Here is a 15,015-nt window from a genome sequence, read left to right on the forward strand (position 1 = left end):
CACCCACCGTGCTCTAGAAGGTGTAAGTCAACTACCCTGGCCAGCAAGATCTCCGGATCTGTCCCCCATTGAACATGTTTGGGACTGGATGAAGCGTCGTCTCACGCGGTCTGCACGTCCAGCACGAACGCTGGTCCAACTGAGGCTCCAGGTGGAAATGGCATGGCAAGCCGTTCCACAGGACTACATCCAGCATCTCTACGATCGTCTCCATGGGAGAATAGCAGCCTGCATTGCTGCGATAGGTGGATATACACTGTACTAGTGCCGACATTGTGCATGCTCTGTTGCCTGTGTCTATGTGTCTGTGGTTCTGTCAGTGTGATCATGTGATGTATCTGACCCCAGGAATGTGTCAATAAAGTTTCCCCTTCCTGGGACAATGAATTCACGGTGTTCTTATTTCAATTTCCAGGAGTGTATTTTATTATTTGAAAGTAAACCAGCTGTCCTGAATTAGCACTTTTTGTTCTTATTTCTTATTAACACTTGATTGCCTTCTGGCACGATCTGAATATACCCAGAGAATTAGATACCGGAAAAATTCTCTGTTTTTTAAAGACTGGTCTTAAGTTGCGCTGAATGGCAATGTAACTTTGCACCAACATTAAAACTGAAATTTTATTCTCATATGGCATAGCTAGAACACATTTTCACTTTTTCAAGCACTCAGTAAATACAAATGTAAAATGTGACCATGTCTGTTGCACTGTGTGATTCGTTTAGTGTCCAGTATTTTCAGGAAATGATAAGAAGGGGTACAAAGCTAGACCGACTGACTGTTTTAAACCAGACGGGAAATTCTGTTGTCAGTCATTGCAGACACATGTCAGCCAGTTTACTGGGGAGAACTACGAAGAAAATTGTATGCTATGGACATTGTAGTGTGGAAGATCGCGAAAGGCGTTGCTTACAACACGCTGTCATGGCTGCCATATATTCTTATTTACCAAAGCTGTATGTGTTCAGTGGGCCAAACAACTTAGAATCTGCACTGCAAATGACTGGTGTCGCTAGTGTAGTGCGCCATACCTGTATTCCATCTCTTTCTTAATGATGCAGAACGGCGAATGCACCGATGGCCCAGTGAGGCGTTTAACCCGAAGTTTGTAGAGGGTGTAATTTATATCACATATGATTGTATTTTGGAAAGTTTTTCGTACCATGAACTGGACCCCATTCACTGATGTTACTATGAACATGAAGAAGGATGTTTATTTGAACATTCTCGTTGACAAAGTGTTGCTCGTTATTCTGCTTGTTCACCATGAATACGCTTTAGAGACAGCGGTCTTCCAGTACGACTCGGGCCGTGTTTGTCGGACTGCACGCATATGTTTCTGGTTTGGCGTACACGCAGGCACCCTACCGCAATTCGACTGGTCGCTTGTTGTTGTTGTTGTGGTCTTCAGTCCTGAGACTGGTTTGATGCAGCTCTCCATGGTACTCTATCCTGTGCAAGTTTCTTCATCTCCCAGTACCTACTGCAACCTACATCCTTCTGAATCTGCTTAGTGTATTCATCTCTTGGTCTCCCTCTACGATTTTTACCCTCCATACTGCCCTCCAATACTAAATTGGCGCTCCCTTGATGCCTCAGAACATGTCCTACCAACCGATCCCTTCTTCTGGTCAAGTTGTGCCACAAACTTCTCTTCTCCCTAATCCTATTCAATACTTCCTAATTAGTTATGTGATCTACCCATCTAATCTTCAGCATTCTTCTGTAGCACCACATTTCGAAAGCTTCTATTCTCTTCTTGTCCAAACTATTTATCGTCCATGTTTCACTTCCATTCATGGCTACACTCCATACAAATACTTTCATAAATGACTTGCTGACACTTAAATCTATACTCGATGTTAACAAATTTCTCTTCTTCAGAAACGCTTTCCTTGCCATTGCCAGTCTACATTTTATATCCTCTCTACTTCGACCATCATCAGTTATTTTGCTCCCCAAATAGCAAAACTCCTTTACTACTTTAAGTGTCTCATATCCTAATCTAATTCCCTTAGCAGCCCCCGACTTAATTTGACTACATTCTATTATCCTCGTTTTGCTTTTGTTGATGTTCATCTTATATCCTCCTTTCAATACGCTATCCATTCCATTCAACTGCTCTTCCAAGTCCTTTGCTGTCTCTGACAGAATTATGATGTCATCGACGAACCTCAAAGTTTTTATTTCTTCTCCATGGATTTTAATACCTACCCCGAATTTTTCTTTTGTTTCCTTTACTGCTTGCTCAATATACAGATTGAATAACATCGGGGAGATGCTACAACCCTGTCTTACTCCCTTCCCAACAACTGCTTCCGTTTCATGTCCCTTAAGCTGCCCATATCTTAATATTGAAAAAAATCTGGGACTATTTTGGAGTAACGTGACAATCAAAGTCCTCGCAGTTTGGTAGCCTGCAAATGTAAATGTCATGTGACTAAGGCTTCCCGTGTCGCGTCGTTGGGGATGAAATGATGATCATTAGGACAACACAACAACGAGTCCCTGAGCGGAGGAAAATTTGCGACCCAGCCGGGAATCGAACCCGAGCCCCGTAGGATTGACATTCTGTTGCGCTCACCACTCAGTTACCGGGGGCGGACGGTAGCTCTGCAGGTTTAATAATAAATAAATGGCTTTAACTGGAAGTGGCTCACTTGAAGAAACTTGGGCTCTCCTCTCCGCCGCGCGGGATTAGCCGAGCGGTCTATGGCGCTGCAGTCATGGACTGGTCCCTGCGGAGGTTCGAGTTCTCTCTCGGGCATGGGTGTGTGTGTGTTTGTCATTAGGATAATTTAGGTTAAGTAGTGTGTAAGCTTAGGGACTGATGACCTTAGCAGTTAAGTGCCATAAGATTTCACACACATTTGAACATTTTTACTCCTCTCCTGGCCGAGTTGATGGCGTTATGATGGCTGGTGTCACACGGTATTAGCTTGGCGTCTCGTACAGATGACTAATGTTTTGTCTGGTGTGTTTATGTGTGGGAGCTAAATTTTTGTGTGGCGCCGTAATGTGCCAGTGACCTTGTTGTGAAGTATCAGGGCTTGCCTTGGCTGCCGCAGTGCCCTTCGCGGTGGAGGAGCGGTCGGGAGTGATCACCGTGGTGGACGAGATCGGCAAGTACGCGCCCACGCTGTACGACTTCGAGGCGGTGGTGGCGGCCGACCCGGACGTGGCGCTCGTCACCAACGTCACCATACACGTCGTCAAGCTGGACGGGGCGCAGCCGCAGGACATCAAGTGAGTGACGGCACCTCCTTACTCACGTGTCAAGCTAAGGAGTCGAAAGTTGCACAGGTCACACAAATACACAAGAAACGAGTTGTAATTAATCGCCGCGCGGAGTGGCCGAGCGGTCTCGGGCGCCATGTCACGGACTGCGCGGCCTCTCCCGCCGTATGTTCGAGTCCTCCCTCGGGCATGGGTGTGGGTGTTGTTCTCAGCGTAAGTTACTCTAGGGACCGATGACCTCAGCAGTTTGGTCCCTTAGAAATTCACACACATTTGAACATTCGTAATTAATCAGTTGAATTACAAATCCATATCACCTACATCAATTTTTCATAGAGTTTTAGGACATTTATTGTTTTCAAACATAACGAATCAGCTTGAAGAAAACGGTCTTGTGACACGTAGTACCGATGCAGAAAATATCGTTCTTGTGAAACAGAACTGGCTCTTTATTCACATGAGTCAAAGACTGTCATCGATAGCGGATTTCCAATTAAGTCCATATTTCTATATTTCCGGAATGCTTCTGATACCGTGACTCACGCGAAGGTTTTAACTAAAATTCCGTGTCTATGTAGAATCGACGCAGCTGTACGACTGCGCTTTGTGTCATCAGTGTCACAGTTCGTGGTAATTGATGAAAAGTCGTAAAGTGTTATAGGACCTCTGTTGTTCCTGATCTATATAAATTCTTAACCTATATGAAATATTTAGGAGACAATCTGAGCAGTACTCTAAGACTGCAGAGGAAGCTGACATTTACCGTCTAGTAAAAACATCAGATTATCAAAAAGATCTGCAAAAAGATTTAGACAGAATATCCGAATGGTGCGAAATGTAACAATTGCACACTCAAACTACAAATAGTGGAACTTTAAAGGCTGTCTGTTCGATGAAGCAACAAGGAACTACAATTACGAATAACTGAAATTAGAAGGATCACACATAAAATGTTGTGGGGGATCGAACAAAAGATTGCAATTCATTGGAAGAACACTTAAAAGGTGCAACAAATGGAGTGTAGAGACTGCTCCCATTGTGCTTTATCGTCCTCCGTCCTCTTTCTTTTAGAAGTGCTGGACGGCATGGGATTCTTGCCAGACAGAATTGACGGATGATATCAAAACATTTGGAAGAAGGACAGCTCATTTTGTACTGTTGCGAAATAAGGGAGAGGGTGTCTCTAATATCATACGTGAGTTGGCATGGCAATCATTAAAATTAAGGTGTTTTTCGTTGAGGCAAGATCCTTTCACGAAGTTACAGTCACCGACTTCCTTCCCGGAATGCGGAAATATTTTGATATCACTCATTTATATAGGGAGAAATGATCACCGTAGTAAAATAAAAGAAGTAAGATCTCGCCTGGAAAGAATAAACTGTTCCCTTTTCGAGCACATTCCGTAATGGAACAGTAGTCTGATGTTCGGTGGATGAAACCTCTGCCAGGCACTTATAGCTCCAACTGCAGAGCACTTATGTAGATGTAGATCCGTTTGCGGGATACTTGCGTATGTACGGTTACGAGCCACCACAAAACTTAGTATTAAATATTCTGCAAGTTAGTGGGAATGTATTTGAAGTGTTCCGGACAGTTTTAGCGAATGATTTAGCCGTCAACGCCGTACGACATCTTCTTCTTCTTTATCATCGCCTTGTCCCACGTCACGTAGGATCGGCGTTGCTCTTCTGGATCCTTCTCCTCCATAGTTCTCTATCCATTGCCTCTTCCTTCTTCCATCCTTTTCTCCCTTAGGTCCCCGGATATATTATCCTTCCACCTCATCCTCGGTCTTCCTCTCCTTCTCGATCCTTCAATCTCTGTTTCAGATATACTCTTCCCCTTTTCTCTGTAAGTGTCCGTACCACCTTAGTCTGCACTCTTGTTTCTTTACCCCATGGGTCCCACTTTCATAGCTCCTCTAACAAATTCGTTTCTAATTCTGTCCTTCCTTGTTACCCCACACATCCACCTCAGCACCCCCATTTCTGCCACTTCCATCTTAATTTCCTGGGCTACTGTGATTGGTCATGTCTCTGCCCCATATATCATAGCACGCCTTACCACCAACTTGTACACTTTCCCTTTCAACCCAATGCTCACCTTCTTGTCACACAACACTCCACTCATTTTCCTTCCGTTGTTCCAACCGTAATTTATTCGGTGTTGTATCTCGCTTTCCAGTCCTCCATCCCTCTGTATGTGCGACCCCAAGTATTTAAATTTGCAGACTGATTTCAGATCATCATCCTGGATCTAGCAAGACCTCATCTGCACATACTTCAGTGCTATATATTCTGACTTTGCCCTGCTACGTTTCATCCCTCTTTCTTCTAGTGCCTTCCTCCAATCCTCCAGCTTTTCCTCAAGTCTGTCGATGCCCTGCTCACAAAGAACCACATCATCCACAAACATCATATTCCACGGTGCTTCCTTCTTCACATCTTTCACCAGCACATCCATAATCAGGTCAAAGAGGTAGGGAGTAAGCGCAAACTCTTGATGTAACCCTACTTTTACTGGAAACTCCTTTGTCATGCCCACACTACTTCTCACCTGTGTCACTGCTCCTCTGTACATTTCCTTCACTAACCTCACATACTTCTCTGGCACGCACTGCTCTCTCATGCTTCTCCATATTTCGTCCCTTGGGACTCTCTCATATACTTTCTCCAAATCAATGAAAGCCACATGTAGTTCGGCTTGTAGCTCCCCCTGTCTCTCCACTATCCGCGTTAAAGCATGTATAGCATCAGTCGTTCCTCTTCCAGGCATGAACCCAAACTGTTCTTCACACACCACAGTGTCCTTGCGTAATCTTGCTTCTATAACTCTTTCCCAAAATTTCATTGTGTGTGACATCAGTTTAATACCTCTATAGTTGCTGCAGTCCTGCACATTACCTTTCCCCTTAAATATTGGGGTCAGTAAACTGGTTCACCACTCGTCTGGCATCTCCTCCTGTCGCCAAATCTTCTTCATTAAATCCCAAAGGAGCTCAAATCCCTTTTTACCGAGAAACTTCCATACCTCAACTGGGATCTGCTCTGGGCCAACTGCCTTCCCATTTTTCATCTTTTCAACTGTCCGTTTGACTTCATCTCTAGTTATATCCATCGTTAATCCTTCGTTTGCCCCTCCTTCCTCAGTTTTCACTCTCACGTTTTCTTCATTCAGCAATTTCTCAAAATAATTCAACCACCTTTCATTATTTTTCCATGGTCATGCAGAATTATTCCTGTTTCATCTTTCATTTGTTTTTTTTTTTTTCTGTTAGATCCTTAGAAGCTTAATCTCTTGATTTTTGCCTATCCGTATCAGTTGTCTCATATCCTGATTTTTCTGTAGCTGTTCGTATGCCTTCCTTACTGATTCAGCTTTAACCAAGGCACGTTTTTCCTCCTTCTTTTCACTTTTGTATGCTTGCCTATCCTCAGCACTTCCGGACATATTCCACTTCCTCTTAGCGTCCTTCTTTTCCTTCACAACCTTATGCACCTCTTCATGCCACCACCATGCTTCCTTATCTTTTGGCGCCCCTCTGCCAGATGTTAACCCAAACACTTCCTCTCCGGTCTTCCTTATAACAGCACTATTTATTTTCCACTACTCCTGCACATTCTCTGCCAATTTTACTTTTCTCAGTACTTTTTCAGTAAACTCCTCTCTCAAATTTTTATCCTTTAATCTCCACTACTTAATTTTCCTGTCACATTGATTTATGTGCCTCTGTCTTTTACATACCTTCGTCGTACGACATGACTCCCACCAAATATTGCTGGGGCATAATCGAGAGATCAGTTTGTGCACAAAATCATGCACCGGCAACACTTTCATAGTTATGGACGGCTATAGAGACAGCCCGGTCTAGTGGTTCTTAAAGTGACAGCCAGCGACTTGTTGAGTGCACTCCACGTCAAGTTAATGCGCTATGCCAGGGAAAAGGAGGCCCGAGGCGGTGTCCCACGACTTTTGTCACCTCAGTGCAAATTTTATTACGGGTAACGTAGTGATAACTTGTTGTTTCTGCGTTGTTCTGCAGGCGGGAAGTGGAGCTGCACGTACTGGAGAACCAGCCGGCGTCGGTGGTAGGGCGGCTGCCGCCCCCGGCGCAGGAGGCCGTACTGGGGGCGGAGGTGCGCTACACGCTGGCCAACGGGCACGAGGAGGCGGCGCGCAGCCTGGCCGTGGGGGCCGACGGCTCGCTGCTGGCGCAGAGGCCGCTGGACCGCGAACGGCAGGACGTCTTCCACCTGACCGCGCTCGCCGAGACCTCCAGGGGCATCGCTGCCGTCTACCAGGTACCCACACTGCCACAGACACAGGGGCCGACGTCCCGTGCACCGAGACAGTTGCACTACAAATAGCAACAAAAGGACTGGTCTAATGGAAAAAAACATGTCTTCATAGTATAAATAAGAAAACTGTCAAATACGGATCTCTCCTACACTAAAAATAAAACTGAAACCGTCGTGTCTTTCTGTTTCTCTGAACACGCTAATCTCCAAAATAATTGGACCAATTTTTAAGGGGTTTTCATAGGCAATTTTAATATAGCTTGGGGCAACATAACGCCTACATTTCATCAAAATCGGATCTGACAAAAGAAGATGTCACAATTTAAAGTTTTAGCTAAAACTGTCGTGTCTGTATCTATCTCTGTTCAAACACGCTAATCTCCAAGACTGCTAAGCGGTGTTTTCACAGGTAGCTTGAGCTTAGCTTTGGTGAATACGGTCTTTATTTCATCAGAATCGGATCACTGAGAAAAAAATATACCTTGATTTAAAATTTTACCTAAAACAGTCGCCGATGTCTGTTTGAAATCCTTGTAAAAGCCGTTAACCCTTTCACGTTTGAGCTGTATCATATCTGTTTAAATGCTTTTTTAAAATTATTATTTTCTGCGTAATACGATTAAAAGTAATTAATAGAATGTTTATACAACCCTTAATGTGTTTAATCCATACTTCATACTAATATCCTCGATATGCAGCAGTATTTTTGAAGAAATATTGTGTTCGAACATTATGAATTACCTCGAAGAAAACGGTCTATTGACACACAGTCAACATGGGTTTAGAAAACATCGTTCCTGTGAAACTCAAGTAGCTCTTTATTCACATGAAGTGTTGAGTGCTATTGACAAGGGATTTGAGATCGATTACGTATTTCGGGATTTGCGGAAGGCTTTTGAAACTGTACCACGCAAGCGGCTCGTAGTGAAATTGCCTGCTTATGGAATATCGTCCCAGTTATATCACTGGATTTGAGATTTGCAGTCAGAGAGGTCTCAGTTCGTAGTAATTGACGGAAAGTCATCGAGTAAAATACAAGTGATTTCTGGCATTACACAAGGTAATGTTACAGGCCCTTTACTGAATCGAATCTATATAACCGATTTGGGAGACAATCTGAGCAGCCGGCGTCTGTTTTTTGCAGATGACGCTGTTGTTTATCGACTAATAAAGTCATCAAAAGATCAAAACAAACTGCAAAACGATTTAGAAAAGATATTTGAATGGTGTGAAAACTGGCAGTTGACCCTAAATAACGAAAAGTGTGAAGTCATCCACATGAGTGCTGAAAGGAACTCGTTAAACTTCGGTTACACGATAAATCAGTCTAATCTAAAAGCCATAAATTCAACTAAATACCTAGGTATTACAATTACGAACAACATAAATTGGAAGGAACACATGGAATGTGTTGTGGGGATGGCTAACCAAAAATTGCGTTTTATTGGCAGGACACTTAGAAAATGTAACAGACCTATTAAGGAGACTGCCTACACTACGCTTGTCCGTCCTCTTTTAGAATACTGTTGCGCAGTGTGGTATCATTACCGGATGGGACTGACGGAGTACATCGAAAAAGTTAAAAAAAGAAAGGCAGCACGTTTTGTATTATCGGGAATATGGAAGAGAGTGTCACAGAAATGATACAGCATTTGGGCTGGAAATCATTAAAAGAAAGGCGTTTTTCGTTGTGACGGAATCTTCTCACGAAATTCCAATCACCAATTTTCTCCTCCGAATGCGAAAATATTTTGTAGACGCCGACCTACATAGGGAGGAAGGATCACCACGATAAAATAAGGGAAATCAGATCTCGTACGGAAATATATAGGTGTTCATTCTTTCCGCGCGCTATACGAGATTGGAATAATAGAGAATTATGAAGGTGGTTCGATGAATCCTCTGCCAGACACTTGAATGTGATTTGCACAGCATCCATGTAGATGTAGAATATTATTAAATCACGAAAGTAGCTTTATCTGTTACGTTTACACGACTAAACTGCTAAACCGATCTCGATGAAAGTTCGTAAGGAGATAGCTTGAACACAGGCAACCTTAGAACATAAGCACCTAAGAGTATGAAGTAGGGAATGGAACATCTATTGTTGACAACAGAAAAGATAAGTTATGTTATAAAATTATTAAATATTATGCATAGTGTCCATACCATATTTCAACAGAACAATGCATAGATGTGCAATCCTGCTCAGTCTCCTCTGAGAGCACCGCTCGGTGGTGACACTGTAGATGTGCACTGGGACTGTGGATCGGTGGTGGGGGTGGTGGATGGGGGAAGGGGTGCACATTACTAGCTATGCTCACTGGAGTAGGCCGACATGTGAGGGCAGCTGACGTTATTGCCCATATAACAATTTTCTTATTCACTATCACTCATAACACTGCGAATTTTTATTTCAGTATTTATATAATATTATTTTTACTGACTTCTGAAATGAATTTTGCCGTCAGAACCTAATCTGTAGCTTAGTCCGAATTCTGGAATGTTCAAATTTGCTGGAAAGTCGACCAAGCCAATGAATGTATCTTGCACAGCACTGATTAAGTACCAGAACACCAGTAACTTTTGACAGTGACGTTTACGGTACGACATCCGCAGCTCGTGGTCGCGTTCTCCTTTCCCAAACACGGGGTCCCGGGTTCCGTACCAGGGGGGGGGGGGGGGGGTTAGAGATTTTCACCTGCTTCGAGATGACTGGGTGTTTGTGTTGTCATCATCATTCATGAAAGTAGCGAGATTGGACTGAGAAAAGATTGGGACTTTGTATGGGCGCTGACAACCGCGCAATTGAACGCTCCACAAACCAAACATTATTATCGCCATCGTTTACGGGACGTCACGTACGCTGTGCACTTTATCGACTGTTACCAGCAGTCTGAGTAAGCACCCCATTGGATTACATGTCTGCGAATTAAAATTGTAATCCGTGATTTTCATACTGAAACGGTGTAGTTCCAAAATATGTTGTTTAACTGCGGTAATGAAACAAGATCAGTTATGTTGCGAACTTTCGCATGTGAATTCGACCTCATGCTAGAGGCGTAGGTTAGACTTTTCAATGGCGAAACTCTAGTCTAAACTTTTTTTAAAGAGATTACACGATCGAGAGTGCTATAATAGGAAATAACTTTTCGCTTGCGACGGCAGTACCTTTATAAAAATGTCATTCATAGGCGGAAAAGTAATAAAAAGTGAACACTCACAACTGCAAGAACCTTCTTTGTTTCTTGCGTCTTGCGGTTGCGACTGTACATTTTCATTTTTAAGCAATTAGAAAGAAACAGCTGTGCTCCGAGAGAAATCTAACAATTACGGAAATGTAATTGTTTTCGATCTTGTACGCTTATAGACTGGAATATCTCTTTTCAAAATATGAGACACGGCCGCTGCCGCAATCTATACACATCACCAATCACGACGGGGCCTCCCGGCCAATGACGCAAACGCTCATTTCCATTTCATTAAACCGTCTGTGACATCCCTGCGCGGCAGCCTGCAGCACTTCCCTGCCTTACTGTTCCAGCAGCGGAAAGCATGCATCTTCTGCCTGAGACGTAGCGGCGAAACTTGTATACTCCGTTTCTACATCCGCAGCCTCAATTTCTGTACATATGAGTTGATCTTGTACCGCGTGAAGATTAAATAAAACTAATCGTTGTATATCACACGCTGTGACAATAAGATCTGGCAGCAAATCGTGTGTATACCTACACCTCGAAGCATAGAAGATCGATTTCCCGCACTGATATAACCTTTAAACTACCGCAAGGCGTACAGTTGTAGCGGAATGCAGTCAGACACCAACGAATGGCATATTAGTGCGATTTTGTTTTCCGACATATATACGATCTAAAATTAATTTTTTTCCATGAACGCAATGAAATTTGAAATGGTAGTGATGTTGCCATTAAAAATTTCCCGTAGCAGTATCGAAATATCTAGATGAGTAGCCTCTAGATGCAAAACTTCGCGCAGTATCGAAGTGTTGTGTTGGCTACTATGGGAGTCAGCGTCGACACAGACAAGGACGGAGAGAAGTTGCGATGGCTGGTGACAGGAATCCAAAATGATCTATACATGACACTTGCAGATTCATAGAGTACTTTATTTCTAACAAGGAAAGAAAAACAACTTAAATTCTCTTTATGGGGTGGCTTGACGTGCTTCCTGTGTCTCCTACATGTAATTATTTTTACACATTGCTATTAGTCGCTGAACGCACGCTAAGTATCGTCTTCGTATTACTCACTGGTGATGCTCTCGTAACCATCGACCGAACTGGGCCCGATCAGCGATGGGCCACTAAGTCAGCGTTGACAGGGGATGCTGAACCCTGTCTCCCTGGATGTGCGCCGCTGCGCTGTTTGGTGTGCAGCAGATCCCTTAGGACTGCACATAAAGTGCATCGCTGTACAGTGAAATTTACTTTGACTGGTTATAGGTGACCGTGATCAGTGGTTGAGTGATGGCCAGCAGGGTGACAGCCTGGACACGATGGCGGAAGTGACGTTCCACGCAGAGATGCGGAGAGGGCACACGGCGATTGTCCGACAATTTGACCGGCCGTCTGCTGCCTGATGTTCAGTCTTCAGTTGTGGAAAAAGTCCCTAGCAGGTGATGCCCCGTGAGGCGCTAGTTCGGAGATGGCAACCCACGAAGTGGTGCAGAGGAGGCATTCGGTGAGGACACACAGGTTTGACATGTGCCGACGATGTGCTTTTCGATCTTCGGATTCGGAAGAACGTCAGCCCGCAGAGACTGTGCGATCGCCGACGGCAGCTCCGGTAGGGACACTGGACAGTCGGCACTCTGCCACGGAGTGACTCGATGTGTAACTGTTGTAAATCGGTTGAGCCGCGACCTTTATAGCCGGATAACGGAAAGATACGGTGACCAGCGCCAGGAGTATGCGTTTGGCGGCAGCAGTGTGGTGCCAGCACTGGTGTGAGACTCGCGCTAACAGAATGCGTGGCGACCGCTGGAGACTGAAAGGAAGACAAACCCGCCTGGTTATGTAAACGCCATATTGTTTCCTTGTTCTCGCTAGAACCCGTATAGCGAGCGCGAGTGAGTGAGTGAGGAATTCGGCTACTCCCGGTTCAAGGCTCTAAGAACGGTAGCAGACTTGCAGGCGCCATCCCGTACGATACTACAGTAATAGCAATGGAATTTATTGGAGAGGGAAAGGGGGAGGGGGAGTGGCAGTGCGTGGTAACGCAACTTACGTTAATATTTTGAGGTCTCCTTCTCCCGCACGTACATGGATCCATACATGAATGCCAAATCTGTTAATTTCTAGTAATACTGTCGTTGTCATTTCATCTGTTTGTTGAATGTGGCATCAGACACCAGCACATAAAGTTAGCCGATACGTAAATAGCTACTCCAACAGCAGCTTTGGTAATCGAAATGGAACAAGTGTTACCGCCCGTAATACACTCACAAATGTCAGCGGCAATGGTCCCTCCGGCATCGTGAATTCAGAATCCTCAAACAGTCTGATATTTTCTTTGTTGCGGTTTCAGTTGACGACGTTGTTTCTCTTGAAGTCGAGATTGATTTGTTGGAAATAAACAACACTGGCTGTTTAACGCTGCGGTTTATTTTACAATAGCCGTTCTGTCACTCCGTAGACGTATTCTTTGCTGTAATTGTAATTGCGGGGCTCATGTTGTTCCGTTGTGAACACTTGAAAATGCCCTAAGGATCGATACCGGCCGTAGAGACATTTTGGTACAAATGATGCTGCGATTCATTAGAAACAATTCCAAATGTAACAAATTAGTCAAGGTCTTCGTTTATTTCGGAGCATCGTCAACCAATCATACATATTATAGTGTCACACGTCAGAGTGTGAGATAAACGCATAGCAAGATGACTTAGTATTTAGGTCTCTGAATCCGCTTTTGGAGAGCGGTCGTTTCAATTCCTGTGTGGCCATCCATATTAAAAGGCTGAATGGATTCCTCGAATCCCGTAAGACAGATGGTGCGATGACTCCTTCGAAAAGGATACGGCTGATATTCTTGCCCATATCCTCCTGTCGTAGCTAGTGCTCCTATTCTGTCTTCCTTGTTGATCGACATGAATCGCTAATCTTCCTCCATTACTCAAACAAACGAATGAAGAGAGAGACATACAAATGAAATAGCGGTGTGAACTGTCCTGAGAAACTCGACTGAAGCTGGCAAAAGGAGGCCCATGTCACCGTTCGGCCAACTCGATTAGATTTTTCGTAGTTTCTTGTAACTAATTTTAGGTAAATATCAAAGTGCGGGCAAATGGTCAGCGTTGCCGGCGAAGTCTTTGGTTTGATTACCAGTGACCATCTCATATCTCTTAGCGATAGATAGCTCCGGAACGAGATCAACTCTGTCTCGTGGGCGATATGAGAAACTCTTTAATTAAGCAGGTGGCGAAACTGAAGCGAAAGGTAACGGTGACTTCAAAACAAACCTTAGCAACTATAATCTTAGTAAATAATCTGTTATCTTTTTGCATTTTTGTATCTGCTTGTGACAGCTTTTCTGCAAGCAGAGCTATTAGTGTTTTGTACAACTTAAACAGAGGACATTCAACCAAGACCTTAAACTACAAAATATATAAAAGTAAAGCATGCATAATTATAAGTTTCATATAAATATGCCGATCATAAGGAAGGTAATGACTGTGGATTTATTGAAGGCTTCATTTTTGGATAAATTATTTTTAAATTATTTACCAGTTAAAAAATTAAGTTGTATACCTTATGACTTGTACCAGATGAAGTATTGTAATTGGTTTGTTTCCTCAATTGTGTCTGTAGGGACCCCAGTAAGATTGGTTTCAGTTATCATTTACATAACTTATTCTGACGCACTACAACTGGAAAAAAGGAAAAAATAATGTGTCTGATATGGTAATGTAACTCTGAGAATCAGCAGAGTTTTACTTACTAGCTTGAGAGAAATTGAATCCCGGCTGGTGGTTCACAGAGATGAGCTGATGATATGAGACTCGCGTGACAGCTTCTTTTGGGTGGAGACTGTGGCGACAGTACCACCCTGCACTAGGAGGTTCTGTTCCCCGGCGTTCTGAAAAATGTTCTACGAGCATCTCAAACATTTGACTTCCCAACTCACATTATTCTTTTCACCAACCGAATATCTGGCACCAAATTTCGTTTCAGGTATGCCTTCTTTACCACTCTAAAAGACACGGTCTCGTCAAGAATGTTCCTCTTCAAAAGCATTCCTGCATAATTTGACTACTTTTCAGTTTCTTCAGACATTCGTGAACTCCAAGTTCTGTTAAGGTGTCAATTTGTCACGTCCCTCTGATTGTGAGTAGCGCTATTGTTGCGCGAATGACTCATTGGCCAAGACGCGAAAACAGGTACTACAATAATGACTGGGGACCTGTCTGTGGCGAGTTTATCGGTAGCTCCTGGCGATTTGGGGGCTCTTGCCTGTTTAATT

General features: G+C 43.7%; 1 protein-coding gene across 2 annotated transcripts in view; it reads left to right on the forward strand.

The window, feature by feature from the left end:
- LOC126361083 (cadherin-89D) overlaps window positions 1–15,015 on the forward strand; it is a 380,910-nt gene that overhangs the window by 293,651 nt on the left and 72,244 nt on the right. For both annotated transcript variants that reach the window (XM_050007764.1, XM_050007765.1), the window contains exons 12-13: window positions 3,070–3,247; window positions 7,282–7,540. In XM_050007764.1, the coding sequence (XP_049863721.1) occupies window positions 3,070–3,247; window positions 7,282–7,540 (437 nt within the window). The remainder of the gene's footprint in view (window positions 1–3,069; window positions 3,248–7,281; window positions 7,541–15,015) is intronic.

This window comes from Schistocerca gregaria, chromosome 1, assembly GCF_023897955.1.
Source record: "Schistocerca gregaria isolate iqSchGreg1 chromosome 1, iqSchGreg1.2, whole genome shotgun sequence".
In the NCBI taxonomy this organism is placed as follows: domain Eukaryota; kingdom Metazoa; phylum Arthropoda; class Insecta; order Orthoptera; family Acrididae; genus Schistocerca; species Schistocerca gregaria.